This window comes from Corythoichthys intestinalis, chromosome 12, assembly GCF_030265065.1.
Source record: "Corythoichthys intestinalis isolate RoL2023-P3 chromosome 12, ASM3026506v1, whole genome shotgun sequence".
NCBI classification, from domain to species: domain Eukaryota; kingdom Metazoa; phylum Chordata; class Actinopteri; order Syngnathiformes; family Syngnathidae; genus Corythoichthys; species Corythoichthys intestinalis.
Genome location: NC_080406.1, coordinates 16,946,749 through 16,974,233, shown reverse-complemented (window position 1 = coordinate 16,974,233; position 27,485 = coordinate 16,946,749). Strand labels below are relative to the sequence as shown.

The following is a 27,485-nucleotide window of genomic DNA, read 5'->3' as shown; positions in this document are numbered from 1 at the left end:
CAGAGCGGCACTTTGTTCGGCCGTCGCTATTCCCGTGCGCCTTGGCCGGGGGGGCAAATTTCAACAGTAGTCTTCAGACTTCATATTGCACACGGTCAAGCAGTCCAATGCTAGAGGCAGGAAAGCAACCCCAAAACATCAGGGAACCTCCGCCATGTTTGACTGTGGGGACCGTGTTCTTTTCTTTGAAGGCGTCCTTTTTTTCCCCCTGTAAACTCTATGTTGATACCTTTTCCCAAAAAGCTCTACTTTTGTCCATAAGCTGACTTTGAGGGGGGCCAGGCCCCTCCCTGGTGGCCGAAAAGTGTCATTGTTTATTGACTTTCCTATACAATATATGATTTTAAAATTAAGAATTTTCGAGTAAAATATTGTTTATAAAAGTTGTAAGGCAATAAAACAAACAAGAAAAAAAAAATGAATGAAATGAACAAAAAAACATATTTTTATAATGGGTCAAAATTATTTTTTGAACAGATTATGTGACTAGCACCTTAGACGGTCATTTGTATGCTTAGCCAAAACCACCGAAGGACCAAAAAGGCTAGATGGATAGGCTCTATGTATTTTTTTTAAACCTAAGCTTTTAAAAGCAACAACAACTACTGAGCAAGAACCAAGGATTGAATATCTGGACCATGAAACGCTAGAGACCAACGTTAAAATGGTGAGCATAGTTTCAATTTGCCCCACTAAAGACGGTAATTGTATAACTGAGCCACCACCGGTGTCTTGCCAATGTCATTACCCCCGTCAAAAATTGTGTCCCCTGGCCGCGGGAGCGCACACACACATTAGGTATGAGGGTTGTCGACTTAAACAATTAATTGAAGCCAGAAAAGAACCACAGTTATATATTTTTGGACATCGACGTTTACTGAACTGGAGAAACTCTATGCAGGACTTGAATTACAATAAGAACAGTTATTGTTGTTGTTTGTTGTTTATTGTTTATTGTCATCATCATCTGTATCATTGACAGTTACAAGATAGCATTGTGATAAGATTAATTAACCCGGAGAAAAGACAAGGGCTGACGGGAGAAGCCTGGGCTTATTAAATCCCGTCCCCAGTAAACGAAACCGTAGGTCATCCTATGAGTAAAACAGTGAAACATTGCCTTTTTTAACGTTCAGTACGTATGTTACGGTATACGACAGAAAAAAAAAAGGTTTTTTTTGATGGATGTGCCATGTTTTAAAACCTCATAGATAACTACATCACCAAAACACGGAAATCGAGCGAATCAGTGCAGTGCAGTGCAGTGGCTCCACCCAGACTGGGGTAACTACATTGGCACGACACTGGTGGGCGTACCATATTCAATGGATGACAATCTGGGCGAAAAGTATAGCGTAAGCAGCCTGATTTTAGAATTTCCCTCAAGAATGATGGGAAACAAAAAATGATCACTTTCAAGTTATTATTATAAATATTCTTGTAAGTAAATTTTGATGCCGCTACCTTAAAATTCAAACTCCGCCTATGCTTTTGTCTCATAAGACCAGAGGACATTCTTACAAAACGTTTTTGGCTTTCTCAGGTTAGTTTTGGCAAACTCCAGCCTTGTTTTTTTTTTTTTATGTCTGTGGGTCAGAAATGGGGTCTTCCTGGGTATCTTATCATAGAGTCCCTTTTCATTCAGACCCCAATCGATAGTACGGGTTGACACTGTTGTACCCTCAGACTGCAGGACAGCTTGAACTTGTTTGGATGTGAGTCGAGGTACTTCATCCACCATCCGCACAATCTTTTGTTGAAATCTCTCGTCAATTTTTCTTTTCCGTCTACATCCAAGGAGCTTAGCCACAGTGCCATGGGCTTTTACACTTATAAATGACACTGCGCACGGTAGACACAGGAACATTCAGGTCTTTGGAGATGGACTTGTAGCCTTGATATTTCCCATGCTTCCTCACAATTTTGCTTCTTGAGTCCTTAGACAGTTATTTAGTCTTCTTTTTTCTATGCTCGGTGTGGTACACACAAGGACACAGGACAGAGGCTGAGTCAGCTTTAATCCATTTTAACTGGCTGCAAGTGTGGTTTAGTTATTGCCACCACCTGTCATGTGCCATGTGCTGTTAACTACACAAATTAAAGAAGCATCACATGATTTTTCAAAGGGTGCCAATACTTTTGACAAAGAGGTAAGCCATTTTTATATTTTTAACTTATTTTTTTTCGCGTAACGTTGTGCCATACTGCTTCTGTCTGAAATGAATGACAATGGTATCTGACTGCCACTGTTACCGTTTCTGTTTTATATATTTAAGATTTGTTATCAATGAAAAAATTAAAAGTGTTCGTTGGCTGTCACTGAGTAGCATTTGCGATCGCTACACAAAGCTAACTAAATTACCCCCAAGAACGGTCAGAGACGTCGGACAACCAGAGGATATATAAGAAAGACAGGGCTGATGGTAAAGGATAGCTTGTTCAAACAGGAGAATGTCATTGTCAGTCGCTTCGATAAAAAAAGCTAAGGCTATGCCTAGGTCGGCTCGTTTTTTTTTGTCTTTTTCAGCGTTCGACACTCAAGCCATCTCTTTAACTGAACATTTTTATGTTCTTCCACATCTTTGCCAGTGAATTTGGCACCAGGCACATCATTCTCGGAGAGAGTTGGTCGGTTTAGCTCTGTAAACATCTCCTTCGTACACGGTTTCCATTCATTTCCTATAAGGGACAAACAGTGGCTTGTCCCTACTTAGCAACAGTAGCTAATGTCATGAATATTAATGAGCGGAAGTGAGGTGTTGCTTGCGGTACGCCATTGCAATCATTTTCTGAGAGAAATTGAGCATAATCTGACAGAATTGCAGGGGTGCCAATACTTTTGGCCAGCACTGTAATTTATTTCAACATTTACAAAGTATTTCAACATGTATTATTTCAATTTGTATTTCTCTTGTCATATTTATCGAAACATGTATTTCAACATTTATACTTTAACGCTTATTCCAACATTTATTTATTTTAATTTGCATTCATTTATTTGATGCTTAATTTCACCATTTATTGCACTTTTTATAGCTTCGGCTATTATGCATTTAATATATATTTCAATTTTAATTTATTTAAACATTTCAATTTGTATAAAATATCCATTTTATTTGTTTGAACGTTTTTAAACATTCATGCATTTTACTTTTTAAACTTTTTTTTTTGTTTAAATTTGTATTTATTGTATTTATTTATTTCATTATCCATTTATTCATTTTACCATTTATTCATTTTACCATTGACTATTTATTGATTTCATTCTGGCACGCAGCATGAAACTCTGTGGTCAGGAACTGGTCAGGCTTTGTGTAGAAGTTGTATCTCTTAGGGCCTTTCGGTAGGTTTGCGAATACACTTAATTATTTATTGAATTCTACATGTATTGATTTCATGTTGTCACTCCAAAGTTTGAAAAGAAAAAAAAAAAGCCCCGAGAGGCATACCTGCACATATAAAACTCGGGCTGCCTCCATGAATGAGATCGTCATTGTCAGGCAGGACGAAGGGGCACCGCTGCTGCACCTCCAGGCAGTGTTGACCACAGGGGATTCTTTTGGTGCAGTGCAACTGGGTGGTCTGGAAGTACTGAGAACACAGCCACGGCTTGTACGCCAACTACAATTAAAAGACGGAAAGAAAACATTAATGAGAATAAATACAAGAAAACCTCATGCATCTTCATTATCCAGCTTTAGTTGTAATGTTATTCTTTTCTTTATACAAAATGGTGGCTGGCACACTAGGTGGTATTATTACGACCTGTGACAATTAGCTGCTATTTCATGTGATTCACAACCAGTTCTGCAAGTTAAGTGAGCTCCTACTGGGATTTCTAAAAGCAGCTCTGAGAACATGTAGCAGAAATGTCTTTGTGTACAGTATGTGCATACCTGTCAAGTTGTATGGTTTGTACAAGTGAGCAATGATTTTTAAATGTGTACGCCGTACGTTCAAAATCTGTACGTTTTTCGTGCATTACGTTTTTTTTCTCCGTTCAGATTTTGTCAACGTTTCAGCAACGAGACAATGTGCGTTACTATGCGTTACTACATTGGTTGAATGACACGTGAAAAGTCAGAGAGACGGAGAAAGAAGAGCGGGAGTGGGAAGGAGGGAAGAGTTGTGTCGCTGTTGCAAACACGATGCTAGGCTAGGTGGCGCCAATATTTCCTGACTGTAGCTGACAGCCTACAATCTATGGGGTTGTTTACATCAGGGATCCCCATCTGCCGGGCCGCGGACCGGTACCGGTCCGTGGCGCATTTGCTACCGGGTCGCATAGAAATAATAATTTAATAACGACCGCATTCTGGCTGAATTAACCCTGTGCCCCTGCTTAACACACCAATATCCCTATCTACTCTAGATATAATGCTACGGGATAGATTAGAATGCCGAAATCCATTGAAATCCATTGATTGGACTGCTACCAGTACATATTGTTTGTGTATATAATATATCTATGTGCGCTTGTTCTCAATAATAACGTATTGCTAGGCCGCGGGCCCAGCACATTTGTTCCCGGAAATAATTAGCCCCCACACGAGCAAAGATGACTGGAAAATAGACGTCTTTGGAGATATTTTTACGGCGAAAAGGGCACCTGACGAGCCTACAACCTCGAAGACCCACGAACTGCGAAGGAGTGGATTCGTGACCCGTTTGTGAATAAACCGAGTGATTCGAGCATGTCTGTGAAACAGGATGATCAACTTGTAGAGATCGCAAATGACGGCGACCTTATTAAACGTACATTTGAGACAACAACTCTACCGAGGTTCTGGATTAAAGTCATTCTGGAATATCCTGACATCGCTACAGGAGCACTGAAAACCTTGATACAATTTCCAACATCGTATCTTTGTGAAGCGGGCTTCTTAATTAATGTTTAACGACAAGGCGAAGTCGTTAATGGTGAGAGCGGTGTGCAGTTGCTGTGTGCAGCTTACATGGCCGGATGTATCTGAGGAGAACTTTTCTACAAGTCCTTCCATGATCAAACGTAAGTTAATATTCCTTTCTTTCTAGAAAGTTTGTAGTGTTTACTTTGGAATCACTGCATTTGCGCATTTTGCGGCTATGTTTAACGTTACGCGCATGCGCAGAACCGCACCGTTGCAATTTTTGATTGGTTGCAAAATTTGTCAGAACACCGGTCCGTGAAAAAAAGACCCAAATAATACCGGTCCATGGTGCAAAAAAGGTTGGGGACCCCTGGTTTACATGGTGACTCTCCGAGAATATGAAAAATTTCAAATTTGCATTTATATGGGCCCGTCTCCATTCAAACAATGCCGAAATTCCGCATGAAAAAGATATAGTATTCATGCCAGGCCCTAGGGGGCAGTGGAGATTTACAAGGCGACAGCGAATGATGCACTTTAACCCCAACAAGCTCCCCAGCCCGGAAAAAATATGTCCGCCCACTTGAAGCAATGGCATTTTTCTTTTGTTCAAAAAGGCACAAAAATTGAAACATTCAACATATTTAATTTAAAAATATTATTAAAACAGTAAATTAAAGCCGACATTCCGCCATATTTGATGTTTTTAATGTTTAGTAGCACCACTGCGCACGCCCAATGTGATGTGTATGAGTGCTGACGTTATCGGCGCGGTCTTGCGCCTCGGGAGCTTTTGATATTCATGCGGAGCAAGCCCCCCTCAATCCCCCGCAAGTGAATTCTTCCACTTTGGAGGCAGGATTCTGAATTTTTCGTATTCGCTTTCCGTCTTCACCGACACCATATGCACGCGAGGTGAGTCCGCTACTCAGTCAGTGCGTCTTTGTGTCGCAGAGTCGCCTTGTAAACTGCCCCTACGCCTACTTGATGCAACACTAGATATCATATGCATATAGAACTAAGATGCTAAATGACAGACTCTGAGGCGGTAGTAAACAACCACCATCTTAAAGCAGTAGACTTCTCAGAAAGGCTCTGTTGTAGTGAACCTTCATAAGTAACTTTTTTATCCAAAATACTCCTAAATCGGCAAAATATTGACTTGAATCTATCTTTAAATGATGAAACAGTTTTAAAACTTTCAAATATCGAAAGTGGACAGAAGGGAACAAATGCAAAAACAGGAGCAATTTTAACAACTTTAACGGTTGAGTCACAACATTAAATGACTTCCAAACATAGCAAAGGTTACTATGTTTTTTTTTAAATGAAAAAAAAGAAAGGTAACACCAGTTACTTTGCCAAGTACCTAATTATTTTTACATTCAGGTAACTGAGTTACCATATTTTACGGACTATGAGTCGCAGTATTTTTCATAGTTTGGCTGGGGGTGCGACTTATACTCTGGAGCGACTTACGTGTGAAATTATTAACAAATTATTATGTCATTTCACATGTTATTTTGGTGTTTTGGAGTGACACTGATGGTTTGGTAAACTATTTAGCATGTTCTTTATGCCATAGTTATCAGAATAACTCTTAATAGCTATGTTACATTAATATACCGGCCACGTTCGCATTTCGTTGTTCATGCCTCATGTAACGTTATCATACTGTACACTTACTCAGCATGTTGTTCTCTATTGTATTTTTCTTCTAAATTGCCATTCAAGATGACATATCTGTTCTATGTGTTGAATTTTATCAAGTAAATGTCCCCTAAAAATGCGACTTATACTCAGGTGCGACTTATAAATGTTTTTTTCCTCTTCGTTGGGCATTTAATGGCTGCTGCGACTTATACTCAAGGTGCGGCTTATACTCCGAAAAATACGGTAATAACCAGGGTTGTTCCAATCATGTTTTTTGCTCCCGATCCGATCCCGATCGTTTTAGTTTGATTATCTGCGGATCCCGATATTTCCCGATTCGATTGCTTTTTTTTGCTCCCGATTCAATTCCAATCATTCCCGATAATTTTTCCCAAACATATACATTTTGGCAATCCATTAAGAAAAAAATGAATAAAACTCGGACGAATATATACATTCAACACACAGTACATAAGTACTGTATTTGTTTATTATGACAATAAATCCTCAAGATGGCATTTACATTATTAACATTCTTTCTGTGAGAGGGATCCACGGATAGAAAGACTTGTGACTTTGTATATTGTGACTAAATATTGCCATCTAGTGTATTTGTTGAGCTTTCAGTAAATGATACTGTTGCCATGCCCAAATGCATGATCGGAAGTGGAACCGTGACTGTGCGTAGTGCTACCAATTGATATATCTTCTCTGCGTTGGGAAATAGCATAAAGTGTTAAAAAAAGATCAATTGCTACCTTGCTTCCCCACATTGCTTCCCATGATATTTCTAATCGTAGGGAGAGGGATTGTAAGGTTTTAGCCAATTAAAAAAAGGCTCCAAAGGCTGCCAAAATTCACTCTACTCATTTCACGCTGCCTTATATCTCTCTATATAGGTAAAACGGCACCATTACAGATTGAGCGCGACAATGCGTGAGTGGGTCGTGCAGCGCATGCATTAATTGCGTTAAATATTTTAACGTGATACATTTAAAAAAAAAATTTATTACTGCCTTTATTAGGATAAATTTGATAACCCTACCTTAAGCCTAAACTAAAGACTCTGGAAGAGTGAAACATATTATGTCTATAACGTTAAATACAATTACAAAACGATTTAATTAAAAAAAAAAAAAAAAAAATTTAAAAAGGCATGGCCGATATTTTTTTGCCGATTCCGATACATTGAAAATGATGTGATCGGACCCGATTGATCGGCATCCCGATCTCTAATCATAATGTGTTAATAATTTCCCACATAAGTCGCTCCTGAGTATAAGTCGCACCCTCAGCCAAAGTATTAAAAAAAAAAAACTGCAACTTATAGTCCGAAAAATACGGAATATCTTTATGGGTTGGCCAACATATTGGCCCTCTGAAGGAAACCATAATTTCAATGTGGCCTGTGACAAAGATGAGTTTGACAGCCCTGTGCTGATGCGAAGATTCATTTCGAGTTATTAGCCTAATGCGTGTGTGACATCAGGGCATCTGAGCACATTTTCTGACATTCACATTGATGTGTATACACTGTGCAGCCAAGCTTATCTTCTGATTTCAAAGGTAATTATTATTAGCGCGTGGCATTTTAGCCGGCATGTAAATACATCTCCACGTTGACGCGATCGCTCGTGCATAAAATCACACCAAACTGTGTTTATTGAGAGCCGTATTTAAATGCAGGTCGCATTGAAAATGTCATACGGCAGTTAGCCAGTGTAACGGAGGATTTGACTGTGTTTGTTACCTCTGCCAAGCACAAAAGTGCAAAAGCAAGATTCCAGGAAGCAGACTTCTTTTTTATTATTATTATTATTAGAAGTGGAGAAAAAAAATGATACACTTTCTGCATGCTTTTTTTTGGGGCAAATTAAGTAAAATTTTATAGAGAAATAACATTTTAATGAACCATAACACACTCAACTTCCCACTCAACTTGACTCAAGTACCGTATTCACAGAGTATGTGTCGTGCTAGTTAGTAAAAGAAATGGATGTATGTCACCGTCAAAGGCAGCCAATGAGTTAATGGCAATAGATAGCCAATCCATTTAAACTGACAGTCAAACATCATTCAGTCAATGATCAGTCATTGCCGACCATCACAGCTAAACTAGATTTGATGTCTATCGGTTTCAATGGCAGTGAATGAGCTGTTTTTTTCAAGACATTGTTGATCTGAAATTGTCCAAATCCTCTTTTTGAGCATCTTAAAAGTACTTAATATTTGCTTATTATAGAACTAATATTTAAAAGGATTCAATTAAGGAAGCAGTGAATATTGTTTACTTGTTTTTAATTGTTTAGTAGACATTGTTGACGTCAAAACTGTTTAAATTAAACTGCTGTATTTTAAGCCAAAAGAACTGTTGTGTTTGATAGAACAATATGTCTATATGCTGGGAAATATTTTGAATTTTTCCGTTTTACCCTGGAAACCCTCGTTTACAGACGTCGCGCAACCGGTTTTGTTTCAACCCAGCTATAAAAAGAAGGTAAGTACTGTCATTATATTTATTTTCGAAACGTCTGTCATTTTTAGCTTAGAATCATTAATTGAAGTCTAATATTTAGTTTAAAAAAAAAACAACAACAAAAGACTTTAAAAAATTATTCACTCGCATATTTTAAACTTTTGAACAAATTACGTCACAATGTAAAAAATGGCGTCTGTAAAAAAGTCACGGATATCTACCTCATAACTAACCGATTAATTGTATTTTTTGTTACTGTCGCATTTTCTCCAATATGTTAGATGATAAATAATCAATCCAAACAAAGAAAAATTGGAAGAAAAAAAAAAAACGTTTCAAAGGGTAAATATATAAAAAAGAACATCTGGACCACTCCTTGATGTCTGCGATTTCGGCATCACGACTCTTGTTATATTACCATGTTTCACCCATTAAATCCCCCCAAAATCTGGCTATGGCTATTCACATCTGTGTCTTGACACTCGATGATACATGCTCCATGGAGTTTTTGGATCGAAACAAGGTAAGTACGCGATAGAATTTTGTGAAAATCATGGCGTCTTTAATTCTGCTCTCGTGTGCTCTCGCCTCCAGTTAGGGTTTTGCTGTTTAATTAAAAAAAAAAAAATTTAAATGCCCTCCTGTTCAAACTTTTTCCTCCCTCAGAACATACAGATTTTAATCTTTCCACTGATGTATCACACATGCATTTAGGACAATTTTGAAATTTGGTAAAATTGGGGGTCTCAAAGCGGAACTTAGAGTCACCTGAGTTTTTTCCATCATATACATACACACACCGTAATTTTCAGACTAAGAACTGACAATAAGCCACCACCCAATATTTACAACAAAAGATATTAACTGGTAACACTTTATTTGACAATGGCATCATAAGATTGTCATAAGAGCAAATGAACCACCATGAAGCTTTCACATTGGCAAATCATGATTGACTGCAAAGCTTCATTGCTTCAAGAGGTTTCATCTGGCCATCACTGCTCCCTTGGGGGAAACAGTCAACCTCTGCTGCCACCTGATTTCAACATGTTGTCGTCCAACATGCCTCCTAGCATGCATTGCAGCGCTGCAGATGCAAATAACAATCAATATTCATGTTCTGTGCTAATTATGTCTTCAGTTACTGTTCCAATTGTTTCATTAATTGCAAGTTCTGATATTTGGTGACATTTTACTTGACAGTAGCGCCATACGACTGTCATACGACCATCATTAATTATGAAATGACACTGCCCTGAGCATTAATGAATGCTTATTCCAGATGTCATTATGTGTCATCCAGAAAATTATCTCAATTTTGAATGGATGTAAAAGATCTGAGCTGGACATAAAAGGAGTTAGTGACATAATTTGCCGGATTACACTTATTGACATCTGTCATAAGCATTCATTAATGCCCATGATAGTGTCATAATTATGACTGTCTTATGGCAGGTTCATGACACCGCTGTCAAATAACGTGTTACCTACTAACCCAAATAAATCAGCAAATAAGCCGCACTGGACTAGAAGCCGCAGGATTCAAAATGAGGGAAAAAAGTAGCTAGCGGCTTATAGTCCGAAAATTTGTGTGTATATATATATATATATATATATATATATATATATATATATATATATATATATATATATATATATATATATATATATATATAATATATATAATATATATACACATATATCTTAGGGCTGTCAAAATCATCGCGGTAATTAATTTTTTAAATTAATCACGTTAAAATATTTGACGCTTTTAATGCACATGCCCCGCTCAAACAGATTAAAATGACAGCACAGTGTCATGTCCACTTGTTACTTGTGTTTTTTGGTGTTTTGTTGCCCTCTGCTGGCGCTTGGGTGCAACTGATTTTATGGGTTTCAGCACTATGAGCATTATGTAATTATTGATATCAACCACTGCAAAGCTACTATTTTTTTTTTTTTGATTGATAATTTTACAAATTTTATTAAAACGAAAACATTAAGAGGGGTTTTAATATAAAATTTCTATAACTTGTGCTAACATTTATCTTTTAAGAACTACAAGTCTTTCTATCCATGGATCGCTTTAACAGAATGTTAATAATGTTAATGCTTGTTGATTTATTGTTATAATAAACAAATACAGTACTTATGTACAGTATATTGAATGTTTATGTCAGTCTTGTGTCTTATCTTTCCATTCCAACACTAATTTACAGAAAAATATGGCATATTTTATAGATGGTTTGAATTGCAATTAATTACGATTAATTAATTTTTAAACTTAACTCGATTAAAAATTTTAATTGTTTGACAGCCCCTAATATTATATATATATATTAAATATTATTGATTAAAAAATAATTTTAAAAAATCATATTGTATATTTTATTTTTATTTGAATAAAAAAAACTAAAGAGAAAGAAACTAATATTCTCTTTTTACATTTTTTAGAGACAATGTTGATTTAAAAAAAAAAACAATCAAAATCCACTTTTTTGAGCCACTTAATAGTAAACATTTTATTATGTATTTATTTTTTTTTAAAAAAGGAAGGGTTTGTAAATACTGTAAATACTTTAATTTCTGTAGTTCTTGAGAGATCACTTTCCTTTGTAAAACAATTATTTAGCCACAGTATTGTACATATAGAAACAAAATATTTCACACCAAATTATTCAGAGTGCATAGTCTCCATTTCAAATACAGAAACTATTAGTTGACTCATCCTAAAAATAATCTTTGATTAATCAACCATCAAAGTAATCATTTGTGGCAGCCCTATTTTCGATCTGGCATTGTTAACTCTGTAAATGTGTTGAGTCGCGTTTGTTTCCATGCCGATTCAGCACTCCTATTGGCTATTTCTGTTTTTTGCACACTCAGAAGTCAATGAGTCCAATGCTGACTGGTCAGCTGTTGACAAATTGGATCGCGGCCGCACTTCCCAGTTCAAATGGATTGAACGTTTATCGTTGTCAATGGTGCTGAAACATCTCATGAAGCGTCATTTTTTTTTCACTTGAAGTACCTCTCCAACCATCGGTCTAGAGCTGAAGGAGCGCTGATCCATCACACTGCTGTCGTATCTCCAAGACACTAATGGAGACAGTCAGCGCCAGAGATAAAAATGGCATAGAAATCTTGTCGGGATGGAACCAAATCGCTCATGACTTCTCTTCACTTGCCCCATCTTTTTCTTTTTTTTTTTTTAATTTTTATTTTTTTACTGCGTTCTCAATTTCAAAGTAAGTGAGTTTGAGGTCAGCCAACCAGCTCGCTGCCATATTTGCTAAAGCATATTTTTCACACTGTCAAATGGCCGAAACTGACTCACAAACTCACAGATTTCTCAACCGTCGCATAGAAAAACGCAAGCTTTTGCGCTCCTTCAGTCGCAACTGTAAAAAGTCGTCTACCGAAGGGTTTGAATCTAAAGCAATTGGGCCTTTTTAGGGGAAACATTTGAACTCTTTCAGTGCAATTGATGATGATAGACATCCAAACATGTCACATTTTAAAGTAGCGTATTGGCCCGAATATAAGACGGCCCTGATTATAAGACGACCCCCTCTTTTTCAAGACTCAAGTTTGAAAAAAGACGTTTTGAACACCAAATTAATTTTTAGACAGAAAATAATTACAGTACATCTGAAACAAATTATTATAACAATATATTTGAGAGAAAAAACATGTTATTTTGCCTCATTCAAATCTTAATATCTGAACATTTAAATATGTAAACAAAAGTACAATCACATTCATAAATGAATGGCTTCTGGTTTTTGAAATGTAAATAAACCAATCTATAGTGATAAAAACAACAAAATTGCAATAACTGCATTAACCATCAAAGTGAAGTCTAACTGTAACTGTAGTCTTGAAACAAATCTGAATAAAGAAAAACATTGCAATAAAATAATGCAATCTGGTTAAACTTGAGAGTAGCTGAGATCTGTCAAGACACAACATCGCTTCAATGATATCTGGCGCCATCTAGCGTCGTGAATGGATACAACGTCTAGACCGCGAATATAAGACGACCTCCACTTTTTCAGTCTTATTTCAATGCAAAAAACCCCGTCTTATATTCGGGTCAATACGGTAGTTTGTGATAAGGGTAATTGGAGCGTAATTCGCTGCTACCCCAACCCCACTTCAAATAGATTGGACGTCTATCGCCGCCGGCTATAAGCTTCATTAGTTGATACGTTTTGTTCAAACTGGCGCTAATTTGTGGTGCTGCAACGCTTAATCGAAAAGTCGAGTAATTAGATTAGAAAAAAGATTCAAATTCAATTTTGCAACTTCGAGTATTCGTTCAATTAAAGTTGTTATAATGGTTTGTTTTGAAAGTGTTAGCATTTAGTTTAATTGATTTGGGTGGATACTACAGGTGGGAATCTTTGGGCACCTAACGATTCGATTACGACTCAGAGGCTCCGATTCGATTATAAATCGATTATTGATGTACCCCCCGCGCTTTTAATGTTTTTTACATTAGTTCCAAAATTGTTCAAAAATCCTCTCAGCCTAAACCAAACTAATATTTCAGTATTAAGTTAACAGTTAAAAACCATAAATAAAATACTCAAGTCCCCATTCTGTATCAGCAGCTTTAAACTACATTCAATTAATTTATTGTGATGTGACTCTCCAGTTAAAGTTGTAAAAATTGCTCCCTTTATTCCATAATTTTCCTTCTGTCTACTTTCGACATGTCAGTTTTAAAACTGTTTCATCATTTAAAGATTCAAGTCAAGATTTTGCCGATTTAGGAGTATTTTAGATAAAAAGTTAATTAGGTTCGCTACAACAAAGCCTTCTAGAGAAGTCTACTGCTTCAAGATGGCAGCTGTTTACTAACGCGGCAACTACTAAACGATAAGTCTGTCATTTCGCATCTAGTTCTCTTTACATGTTCTTATCTAGCGGCATGAGTTGAACATGATATTTACTCTCGGTCCATTCCTCATTGCGTCACGAAGATCGTGCTGACTGTGTTTTAGTTCTGCTTTACCTGGTATAATTCAATAATCAGAATTTGGATGTTTGTAACTCGTTCTAGAATCTTCCACGGCTGAATCGCAAATAATCTAAGAATCGGAAATTTCACACGCCTCTAGTGGATATACTGCGGTCTAGTGGAAACAGTGAATATGACATAACTCATTTCACATAGCTGAATCCAGCTGCATCCAGCTGCTCGAAGTTAAGAGCAACATAAGCTAAGTTTTTGCTTGAGGTTATGTTTTTTAATGCATTTGTAATTTAGTTTAAAGGTATATTTAGCTGTTTCTTTTGCGGGAATATGTGTTTGAACCATTTTTAAGAGCATTGTAAAATAAAAAAAAAAAAAAAAAAAAGTTAGCATTTTATAGCATTTAAGCTAGCAGACCTTTGCTATGTAAGTTAGCCCATTGTTCTTTTGTTGTCCTTAGATCCTCATTTATTTATTTATTTATACCGTTTGAGGCTTAGCTCAAGTATTTCAAGTTTCAATGTTCCTTCTCCGATTACTGGATTGTTGGAACTAAGTAGTTCAACGATTAATCGACTACTAAAATAATCGATAGCTGCAGCCCTTCTAATTTGCTATTACAGGCTGAAGGCTGTGACAAGTCCGCATGTGATTGTCATTGGATTTGACAAAAAGTTCTCAATACATTTCCATTGCCTCCATTTATTTCCAATGACATATATAACACCCACACAAAAATGTAAACATTTTTTTAACATAAAAAAATGGCTCGAATTGCCCCAAAATCAACAGGAAGTGACTCAGTAATGCCTTAAAATAAAAAAAAGTGAACGAAAACCAACAGGTTATCCCAGAATCAACAGCAAGTGACCCAGGAATGCCCCACAATCGACAGGGAGCGACCCGAAAATGCTCCAAAATCCAACCGTGACCTATAAAAGCCCGGAAATTAACACTGTCACTGCTATTGGTGATGAGAAGTGTCCAATCACATGGTTCTTTTCATACTTCAGTTGTGAATTTAATTGAGTTTATCACTAGTGGACATCCAATTCATTTGAACTGAAAGGGTTGAAATGAAAACCAGATGAAATGGTTAATGGCTGTTAATGGCAGCCAATGAGTCAACAGGAAGTGAACAGGAAGTTTACGGACCAGAAGAGCAAGCATCCCTACGCAATTTCTCCAGAAATTGCATTTTCTCGATACTATTCAAATGAAAAGAACACATTCCCTCCCTCCTCTTTGAAATGTGCCGCCTTTGTTTTCGACACAAATCAGGCAAAGGAGGAGGCATTTCACTATTTATTTTAATCACAGGATTAATCAGTAAAGACACCGTCGGCTGCAGGCGAATGTAATTACCCCCAGACTCTGTCTGACGTTCTGATTATGATTATCATTATTATTATTGTGCTTATTATTTGCTGGGACCTCTGTTTGATGAAATGAGCTGACCACTCAAGCGGTGAAGCGGCGCCCGTCTTATGGACACTTCAAGAGGATTCCGAATATAGTAAATAGCCGCAAAGGGTACAAAACTGAAACGTTCATTTTAAGTCGGCTTTATTTGACTATATGAATGAGAAAATTTTGAGGTGGATTTCGGAAGCTGTAACATTTTTACCCTCGCCAAACTGACGGAAAGAGGAGTTTTTGTACATGATTCTGGAAATCTGTCTGTATGTTTGTGTTTAATATAACTCCAGATTATTATTAAATTTGCAGGATATTTGCAATATGAAACAGGAGAGGTGGTTGAATTTTGGGGTAATGAGGTCAAAGGTCGCAGAGGTCAGAAAAGGAATTTTGTGATAAATTTAACAGATTAAGCCTTTTTAACTCAAAAGCCCCTTTCACACACACCTGAATACCGTTTAAATCACAGGATTTAAACGTGTAGCCCCTATGTGTGAAAGCAATTTCCCGGCTCGACTGACACGGAGATGACACGGACATTTACCGAGTCGCGTCATAGTATAATGTCTGGGACTTTCCCGGGAAGCGGTATGTGTGAAAGCAGGCGTTAAATTCTAGGGTCACAGCATGATGTCTGTTGACGTAAATATCACGGTGGGCCGATCGTCATTTCCTCTTTCTTCGAAGTAAGATGAAAAGCGGTAAACAAACATCGCAATTATTTACATGGCAGGGTGGAAATTGCAAAATTAAACTGAAAACATAACGAAATTAAATTGCTACTGGATCGTAAAGCAGAGGAAGAGAGTCTATCGTCCATGTTTGCAAATGTGTGCTTTATTTTGTTGCCGATGCTGACCAAAAATGACGTAATTTCCGGGTCATAAAATCAAGCCAGCAGCTCTCCCCGCACAGAGAGCGCCGAGTCGGCAACACGGGACAAGTCCGTGAATGTGTCTAACCCACGAGATTCCCGGGATATCTCTCCATGTGTGAAAGCAATGATGAGAGTAAATCCTCCGTCACCTTACACAGGAATTTACCGGGATATAAATCTGAAAGGGGCTAATGAGGTCAAAGGTCGCAGGGGTCAGAAAAGGAATTTCATGATAACTTTAAAGGATTAAGCCTATTTAATCAAAATTTGCACAGTAGATTATATGATATAAGGCTGATAGGGGTAAATTTTGGAGTAATGAGGTCAAAGGTCGAAGAGGTCAGAAAGGGAATTTCATGATAACTTTAACAGATTAAGCCTGTTTAACTCAAAAGCCCCTTTCACACACACCTGAAGACCGTTTAAATCACGGGATTTAAATGTGTAGCCCCTATGTGTGAAAGCAATTTCCCGGCTCGACTGACACGGAGATGACACGGATATTTACCGAGTCGCGTCATAGTATAATGTCTGGGACTTTCCCGGGAAGCGGTACGTGTGAAAGCAATGACGAGAGTAAATCCTGTGTCACCTTACACGGAAATTTACCGGGATATAAATCTGAAAGGGGTAAATTTTGGGCTAATGAGATCAAAGATCAAAAGGAATTTCATGATAACTTTAATGGATTAAGCCTATTTAATCAAAAGTTGCACAGTAGATTATATGATAATAGAAGGGGTCAAAGGTCAGAAATATGTTGATGCTTTGAATTTGCCGGCTTAGTATTGATTCTTTCATGTTGCTACTGTAGTTTACCTTTTATACGGCAAGTGACTATTAGTGGTAAAAAACAAAAAAACTTGATCAATAACATTTCAAGTCTGAAGCAGAAAATGTCAAAGATGGCGCTGCCCAATTTTCGCTCAGGAAACTTGTCTATAAGGGAAAATGAGGCACAAAATAAAGAGCAGATGCTTAAGGAGTCTATAAAAAGCAGCAAGGAGGAAGACAGCATCTGGACAAGAATCACTGCATGAGTTCTAAGTGTGCTCTTGAGAGCTGTAACGGAACCAATTTCAACAATAAAGACAGGCAGGACGTGAACGCATCACACTCTTCCGTTTTGGATCTCAAGCTAATTATTGAGTAACAGAATATCAGGGGACACCATAGTGACTTTGTGCATTTCTATTCTAAAAATAGCTTACCAGTAATGGGGCATTGTCATTTTCTGGGAATGTTGTACAGCAGGGGTGCCCAAATCCGGTCCTCGAGACCCCGCATCCAGCTTGTTTTCCATGTCTCCCGCCTTCAACACACCTGAATCAAATAATCAGGATCGTTATCAGGCTCCTGCAGCGCTTGCTGATGAGCTGATCATTTGATTCAGGTGTGTTAAAGGAGGGAGATATGGAAAACAAGCTGGATAGCGGCTCTCGAGGACTGGACTTGGTCACCCCTGTTGTACAGGAATAAATTTGAAAATAAACAATGGCAGTCATGTGAAGGATTATTTATGAGTTTCGTAATTACTCAGTGTTTTAATGTTTGATTGACAAATAATCGATGATTAATCGACAATTATTTTCATAGTCAATGAATTGTTCAGAGAAATTGTAGACCTAAATGAGGTCTTTTTGACCTTCTTAATAATACCGTAATGGCCCGAATATAAGATGGCCCTGATTATAAGACGACCCCCTCTTTTGCAAGACTAAAATAAAAAAAAAAAAAAGACTTTTTGAACACCAAATTAATTTTTATACAGAAAATAATTACAGTACATCTGAAACAAATGATTATAACAATATATTTGAGAGAAAAAGCATGTTATTTTGTCTCGTTCAAATCTTAATATCTGAACATTTAAATATGTAAACTTAAGTGCAATCACATTCGTAAATGAATGGCTTCTGGTTTTTGAAATGTAAATAAACCAATCTATTGTGATAAAACAACAAAATTGCAATAACTGCATTAACCATCAAAGTGAGGTCTACCTGTAACTGTAGTCTTGAAACAAATCTGAATAAGGAAAAACATTGCAATAAAATAATGCAAACTGGTTAAACTTGAGAGTAGCCGAGATCTGTCATGACAGAACATTACTCCTCAAGTTCAGCATTCGCTTCAATGATATCTGGCGCCATCTAGGTTCGTGAATGGGTATAATGTCTAGACCCCGAATATAAAACAACTCCCACTTTCTCAGTCTTATTTCAATGCAAAAAACACAGTCTTATATTCGGGCCAATGTTGTAAATATTCTATTAATCATTCAAATCATTTGTAAACATTATTGTATTTAATGCAAAAAAAAAAAAAAAATACAAAAAATAGTGTCTTTTATTTTTGAGAGAATATTTTAAAGAAAAAACAAGGAAAAGCGTTGAATTTTTTTGTTTTTGTTTTTTTTTGTTTCAAATGTTTATTTTACTCATTTAAATAATAATTTTAAAAAGCCACTGATTATGAAAAAGAAAATGAAAAAAACAAAAAAGAAAAATTTAGAAAAAGTAGCTAAAAGTCATTGAATATTTTTTGTAAACTGGAAGATGGTTACTCAAAGTATAATCTAATATGGACTGTTTACCATTTGAATGTTTTATGAACACTTACATTGATATGAGCATGTGTAAAGATGTTAGCTTTTTTTACAAGGAGGGAAAACGGAAATTAGGCTCACGAACTTGCAAGCTCTGTTAGCATAAGTGATTAGCATTTGAGCTAAGCTATACTGTATGGTAACATTTCAGCTTTTGAGGGCAATTTTAGTCTCACGGTTTAGAGGTGTTTATTCATTTATTGTCACACATCAGTAAGTGATAAAAAAAATTACTGGGTTCTTTTTTTTTTTTTTTCCTATTTCACTGAGATTTTTAAGCAGTGTCTGGCCAAGCCATGACAGCAATAGCAATGCAGTATGAATCTTCATTTGCTGCCATATGGTGATTGGATGTCTACTAGTGACAAACTCATTTAAATTCACAACAGACTGAAAAAAAGAGCCACATGATTGGATGTCTATCATTGTCAGTTTGACCTTACGGGATGCTTAGGAATCTTGAAAGCAACAGGGAAGTCTTCACTTTTAATTGGAAGCTTGGGCTAACTCCCCCGCAACAGTGTTAATGATATATGGAGGTCACGTGACTCACAGACAGTATGATGGAATACTACAGTATATCTGGACATTAATCTCTTTCTTTTTCTGTATTAATATAGCCATTAATGGATAAGCTGGAGCTCCCTAGAAAAAGTGCACACACGCCCACTTTCACCCAGTTGATAGCTCCAAAATACTATAGATTATATAAAGTGATGGGTAAACATGTACCAACACATACGACTCCATCATCACATCAATCTATAAGCTACGGCCAGCTAATAGCAATGTGATATGAGTGTTAATGGATGTCTTGTCTGGGCCTGTTTAGGGATCTTGTGAAAAATCGGCGACACTACAAGCAGATGAAGACGCACATATGTACACGCAAGCACTGGTACAGGTTGAGTGAATAATTGTTATGAAATTATGATAATATTTTTATTATGAGTCCTTTTATCTCCTTAAAAAGCTTTTCGGCATGTGAGAAGCACATTTTGCAATTTTAACTAAAATAAACTACTGCGCGAACATGGATCTTGTGAAATAAATTTTATTCTTGCTTATAAAACACATAACTGCTGTGATACTATAGTCATTCGTTAGACTGTATTCATCCATCTTTGTGTGCTGTATTTCTTTGAATATAATACAAAAGAGTTTCTGTAGATTTTCTTATCCAATTTTCAATCCCTTTGGTGCCAGCCACGGCCAGGTTCTCAAGGTTGTAAGTCACGATGTTTTCTGTGGAAAACCACCAGAGTTGATTCTTAAGTTTCACTTTCGTTTTCATTGGTATCGTTTCACATAAGTATCCTTGGGTAACGCACTTTCAATAGTATAAATGTCCAGCCTCTATTGTACTTGTTTGCAGTCTTACGTGTTCACGGCTCCTTGCCGGGTCACGCCATTGTATCCTTGATATATCAAGTTTTTACATAAAGTCTTCGAAGCAGGCAATCTTTGGTTGGTCTGATTCATTTCTCTAATCGAGCTATCGAGGTAACACTTGTCTTGGAGTTCAAACTTGAACTTCCCTGACAGATCTGAGTACTTCAAATACTTGAATCATGACAGTTTGTAGTATTAATTATATCTGGAAATTTGAATATTTAATTTTTCATTCATTTGCAGTACATATTTTCAGTTTTTATTGCTTTAGAACACTTTTAAGCTCATGACAAGCACATTAAGTAATTTTGAGTGAAACAAACAACCGTAAGCCGCCACCCATCAAATTTGACACGAAAACGGCATTTGTGCACAGATAAGCCGCTCTGGACTTTAAACCGCAGCTGTCCTCACTGCATTATGCAATATTTACACCTTGGGGAAGACAGTCAACCTCTGCTGTCAACACTGTCGTCGTTTAACATGCCTCCTAGCATGCATTGCAGCACTACAGATGTAAATAACAATCAAAATTCATGTTCTGAGCTATTTATTTCTTCAGTTACTGTTCCAGTTGTTTCATTAATTGCTAGTTCTGGTATTTTGGAAACATTTGACAATGGTGCCATAACATTGTCAGAAGACCATCATGATTACGACATGACACTACCATGAGCATTAATGAATGCTAATGGCAGATGTCATTTTGGGTCATCTGGCGAATTATTTCACTTTTGAATGGATGTAAAAGATCCGAGCTGGACATGAATGAAGTTAGTGACATAATTTGCCGGATGACACTTAATGAAGTCTGTCATTAGCATTCATTAATGCCCATGATTGTGTCATGTCTTAATTATGAAGATCTTATTGCAGTCTTATTATTACGCTGTCAAATAAAGCGTTACCTATTAACCCCAATAAATCAACAAATAAACTGCACTGGACTATAAGCCGCAGGATTCAGAATGGAGCAAAAAAATGCGGCTTATAGTCTGAAAATTACAAAATTGCGCGGATATGGATCCAAGAATTTCCAATACTTCAATCAAGACAGGTTGTACTAAACTCATTCGGAAATTTCAATATTCATCACTTTGTTCGTTTGAAGTACACGATTGAATGATCACTGCCATCTCCTCCCGGTCAAAATGAATTGGACGTCTAACGCCGTCACTTGCACTAAAGCATGATCATTCAAGGCCATTCCAGGCCCAATGTTTTTAATGTCAATCGTTGTCAATAAAACTGAATTATTAAAGAAACTAAAACAATCAAATCAGCCTTTTTTGGGCCTTTCCCGATATTCATTATAGTAATATTAAAAATACAGCCACGACGCAGCTGAAGCTGCAGTGTGCACTGTAAAGATTACCCCAGGGTAATCTTGGAAGCCAGCTGTAGTAGATGACAGCAAGCGTGAAATCAAGCCAACATTTGAGTGAAAGTTTCCAGTTTTAATGCCAAAACTCTTGAGAAAAAACCCCCACTGCGTATGCTAGGACTGGTAAACATGTCATTATTATACATTAGGACATGGAGTGGAGAGAATTAGTATACAGTGAGACACATGAGTGTCTGATTCCATTTGTAAACATGAGCAAAAACTAATCTTGGCCAAATTAGCCAATGGTGGCAAATACCAGCTGCCTGAATTTACATTGACCATACTGTATATCCATCAAAGCAGCATGGTGAAAGACTGGTTATAGCACATTTGCTTCACAGTTCTGAAATCAAGGGTTAAGGCCCCGGCTCTCTCATTCCTGTGTGGAGTTTGCATGTTGTCCCTGTGCCTGCGTGGGTTTTCCTTGGGTATTTTGGTTTCTTCCCACATCCCAAAAACGCTATGTAGTCTGAAGTGGCAATTGCATACCGCAAGAATGCTATTTTTAGACAGTGACGCCGCCATTGTAATGCGGAACTGGGTCATCATAGACACGCCCTCGCATACAATCCATGTTATTTCTGCTTGTTTTCTCCGGTAATCTTTCAAAAAAGAACATGCCGAGTAAAGACTGCTGTTATGGAACTTGTAGAAACGACTCTAGACATTACGACATATGAAGGATGTTTTCTTCATACGTTTCCCAAAACCAAAAAAAATGTAAAGAATGGATCAACTTGCGTGGACGTCCAAAAGACCAGTTAAACGCCAGCAAGGTGAAGCCATTTTATAGCCACATTTCATATGCAGTAAACATTTTGTTGGGGGCCATGGTCCTACAGAGGACGGAGAGGTAAGACATTTTGGTATTTTTACTTATTTTTTAGTGTGGGGTTGTGCCATGCTGATTCTGTCTGACAATGAATGACCTGAAAAAAATTAAAATGGTATCTGACTGCCACTGTTGTTACCTTTTCTGTTGTAAAAAAACAACTTTAGTTAGGAGGGAAGTGTGAATAAATTATAGAATTATGATTTTTTTATTAATGAAAAAATTAAAAGTGTTCGTTGGCTGTCACTGAGTAGCATTTGCGATCGCTACACAAAAATAGCAATGTAAATCGCCTCCAAGAACAGTCAGAGACATAAGACAACTAGAGGATATGATATATAAGAAAGACGGGGGATACAGTGGTACAGGATAGATTGTTGAAACAGGAGAATGTCATTGCCAGTGGCGTAAGGCAATGCACACAAGAAAAAGGTGTCGATAAAAAAGCTATCTCTGGATGAGGTCGGCCTTTTTCAGGCCTGGACACTCAAGCCGTCTCTTTAACTGAACATTTGTATGTTCTTCCACATCTTTACCAGTGAACTTGGCACCAGGGACATCATTTTCGGAAAGAATTGGTAGGTTTAGCTCAGTAAACATCTCGTTCGTACACTATTTCCATGCATTTACAATTAGGAACAAACGGGAGGTTTACCCGCCTAGCAACAATTGCTAACGTCATGAATAATGATGAGCAAAATTGATGTGTTGCTTGCGGTACGCCATTGAGCGATGAGTCCAAGGGAAGCTCAGCTTCCCCTAAAATGTAAAACAACTACAAAAAAAAAAAAAAATGCTCAAATCTATATTGTTTTGTGTACATGTCATTGACTAAATATGCGCTACAACACGCTCAATTTTTGTCCAGAATTAACTTCTTATCACTGGTTACAATTAGGGGTGCACGTGACAAAATATCGAAATGGTGATATATCGTGATACTTTGCACCCTAAAAGGTTATCGATACCCTCATGACAAGAACTGAGATATCATTTTAAAAAGGTGTCAATGTTTTATTCATTCATTCATTGTCCGAGCCGCTTATCCTCACGAAAAAAATAATAATAAGGAACCAACAAGTTGCCATCAAAATCTTCCACCATAGTAGTGTATCAGTTAAATCAATGGCTGCCATAGATGGCACTTGACGCCCAATCCATTAAAACTTCAAAACCAGAGCATTCACAGTCACTCTTTCCGATTCTCGGGGTCTTTAGTGGTCACTTTCTGTTCATTTTAGGGCATTTACAGGTCACTTCCTATTGAGTTTGAGTCACTGTTCATTCATTCCCGGGTTACTTCCTGTTCTGTTATCCAAAGTCAACAGGAACTGACCCATAAAATGCCCCAAAATCAATAGGAAGTGATGTTGAAATCGCCCAAAATTTCCTTGTTGCCTGGCATTGGCTGCCACTGACGGCAATAGAAGTGGGAGGGGCCTGTTTGAAGTGGGAGTGGTTAATTTGCTGCCACCGTCTCAGTTCAAATTGATTGGATTTCTACTAGAGATGAACTTACAGCAGAAGGATGAAGATAGGTTGTTTTTCTGTTTATTAGTTGTTTTGTTGAATATCCGAGAATGATTTTCTGACCAATGTATCGATATATCGTGAGATCATCGTTATAGTGAGCTTTGTATCGCAAATCGTATCATATTGTGACCAAGAGGTTCCTACCCAGAGTTACAATACGGCTTGCTTTTCATTCATTCGCGCAGCTTCACAGTCAGAGGTGGGTAGAGTAGCCAAAAATTTGACTGAAGTAAGAGTAGCCATACTTCAAATTAATATTACTCAAGTAAAAGTAGTTGTCCAAAAAATGTGCTCAAGTACAAGAAGAAAAGTATTTGGTGAAAAGAATACTGAAGTAATGAGTAACATTGTGGGCAACTGCTTATATTTTTGTTGGATTTTTTTTTTTTTTAAACAATGGTATTTTTTTCCTGAGCACAAGGTTATCTATATGAACTGTTGTTATAATAATACTATACAATAACCCATTACATAACCACACTAAGCAAAAGATATACAAAAAAAAAAAAAAAAAAATCATTGGATTCCGATGAGAAAAAAAAAAAAAATGACATAAATGAACCATTATTTGTCCAAAGAGCATGAGTGCCCTCTGGTGGAGAAAATAGTTCTTACTTTGAATAGCGAAGCATTCCTTCATAATTACTATTTTGAAATTAAAAGGATCATATCTCCGGTTTTCTGTGGTCAATCGGTGCCAAATAAAAACTAGAACAGAGGTTAAAATCCGCGCTTTCGAGTCATGTTGAGGGCAGCGCTCTATATCAAATACTTAATTTTTTACGGTGCTTTAAAGACACCACCTGATTGAACAGGCTTGCGTGAAAATAGAACAGCAAGCTTGCATCTGATTGGTATAATGGAGTCATGTGATTATTGTTGCGACATCTCATTGGCGACATCTGTAGAGCTACTCTTAGCATCGCTGGCTATAAAAATAATTATTCTAATATGTAGAATAAAGAGGAAAAAATGAACAATTCTTGTGTAGCCCAAAGTAACGGAGTAAGAGTAGCGTTTTTTTCTTCACAAATCTTCTCAAGTAGAAGTAAAAAGTATAGCTTAGTAAAACTACTTTTAAAAGTATATTTTAGCGTCTCTGAGAGTCTATGGGCAGTGGGCGGGGCCCGGCTGGCCTGGACGGGCTGGTTCTCTCATGATGGTTGAAAGATCTGTCTCAGGCTGAATCCCTTTTTGAATGACAGCAAAATGAGCGAATCAGTGGCGCAAACATCCGCGGGATTTTCATTCTGTTGTTCTGATTTGAACCGGACACTTTCCTAATCATCCTAGCAACAGTTTCTTTGTTAAAAAGGACTAGCGAAAAATCAAGCTTCTATTTCTGGTGGTTTTTTTTTTTCTTTTGTAGCTGCTTGTGTTTGGAGAGGTACATCTGTCCCTCTGCAGTTTCTGTCCTGACCAAGCAGCCACTGAGCCCCTCCAAAGTCACAAAGCACTTACAGGCGGACACACTTTGAGCTTCCCCTCCTTGAAAAAACGGCATCCACCACTGGTAGACTGGTTGAACAGTAAACTGTCCTTAGGTATCAGTATGAGCATGAATGGCTGTCTGTCCCCTTGTTCCTTGCGAATAGCTGGCAACCAATTCAGCTGGGATGGACTCCAGAACCCCCGCAACCCTTGTGAGGATAAGCAGTACAGAAGATGAATTAATACAGTGATCCCTCGCTACTGCTTAGCGCTTAAAACATCATGCCCTCACTCCATCTGGGATTTAAAAATGAAATAAAATAAATACAGTATTTTGTATCCGATCATATACGGACTCTGACTCTCCCCCCCTTGCCGGCCTCTGACTCTCTATCCTTGGTAGCCCTTGGTAAGGGCTGTTCGGTCCCTGTACGACCGGTGTCAGAGTCTGGTCCGCATTGCCGGTGTTCTGTCAAAATTTGCTCCCTTATAAAATTTTGCTCCCAAAGCTTTTGTGGCACTGAAAAAGCCCTCTTTTACATGCAATTGGACTCTCAATGTTATCCAAAGGTGCTAACTAAACTAGATACATCATAAACATACATGTGCAACGCGAAAATGGCGTAAATTAATACTTAACGACACGGCGAAGTCGTTAACAGTGAGAGCGTGGGGTGCAGTTGCTGTGTGCAGCTAACATGGTAGGATGTGTCTGAGAACCTTTGTACATGTCTTTACATGTTGAAACTTAAGTAAATATTCCTTTCTTTAAAGAAAGTTTGTAGTGTGTACTTTGGAATTGCTGCATTCGCGGCCATTTTTAACGTTACGCGCATGCGCAAAACCGCAAGGTAGAAATTTTTGATGGGTTGCAAAATTTGTCAGAACACCGGCACTAAGTCGAATTCGTTCCGAGTGAGGATTGGACTCCGCCATGGCTGCCTTTTGTCACCGATTTTGTTCATAATTTTTATAGACAGAATTTCTAGGCGCAGCCAAAGCATTGAGGGTGTCCGGTTTGGTGGCCTCAGCATTGCATCTCTGATTTTTGCAGATGATGCGGTGCTGTTGGCTTCATCAAGCCGTGACCTCCAACTCTCACTGGTGCGGTTCGCAGCCGTGTGTGAAACGGTTGGGATGAAGCTCAGCACCTCCAAATCCTAGACCATGGTCCTCAGCCGTAAAAGGGTGGCATGCCCTCTCCGGGTCGGGGATGAGATCATGATCTTGGGGTCTTGTTCACGAGTGAGGGTAGGAGGGAGCGGGAGATTGACAGGCGGATCGGTGCAGCGTCTGCAGTGATGCGGACTCTGCACCGGTCCGTTGTGGTGAAGAAGGAGCTGAGCCAAAAGGCGAAGCTCTCGATTTACCAGTCGATCTACGTTCCAACCTTCACCTATTGTCACGAGCTGTGGTTTGTGACCGAAAGAACAAGATCCTGGATACAAGCAGCCGAAATGAGTTTCCTCCGCAGGGTGTCCGGGCTCTCTCTTAGAGATAGGGCGAGAAGCCCGGTCATCCGGGAGGGTCTTGGTGTCGAGCCGCTACCCCTCCATGCGTTGAGAGGAGCCAGTTGAGGTGACTCGGGCATCTGGTTCGGATGTCTCCTGGACGCCTCCCTGGAGAGGTGTTCTGGGCATGTCCCACCGGTGGGAGGCCCCGGGGCCAACCCAGGACACACTTGAGAGACTATGTCGCTTGGCTGGCCTGGGAACGCCTTGGAATCCCGCCAGAGAAGCTGGCTGAAGTAGCTGGGGAGAGGGAAGTCTGGGCTTCCCTGCTAAAGCTGCTGCCCCCGCGACCCGACCCTGGACTAAGCGGAAGATAACTGGATGGATGGACTCTCCATCCTGCTGCTTTTCTTGCTCAGCAGGCAGCTGCAGCTTGTTAAAGTTAACGATGAGTGACAAGGGTGCTGCTTTGATCTTGTCAGAGAAGCTTGGGAGCACCAACTTCCAAAGGCGCCGAGTCGGTTAGCTTGTTAAAAACTAGCGGTAGTGTGTTGTGTGCTGTTCTAAGCAGTATGAGTGGATTTGAGAGGACTCA

General features: G+C 38.2%; 1 protein-coding gene across 1 annotated transcript in view; it reads right to left on the bottom strand.

The window, feature by feature from the left end:
* Window positions 1-27,485, bottom strand: part of LOC130927445 (NALCN channel auxiliary factor 1) — a 241,351-nt gene that overhangs the window by 10,354 nt on the left and 203,512 nt on the right. The window contains exon 3 of the mRNA XM_057853272.1: window positions 3,450-3,621. Within this exon, the coding sequence (XP_057709255.1) occupies window positions 3,450-3,621 (172 nt within the window). The remainder of the gene's footprint in view (window positions 1-3,449; window positions 3,622-27,485) is intronic.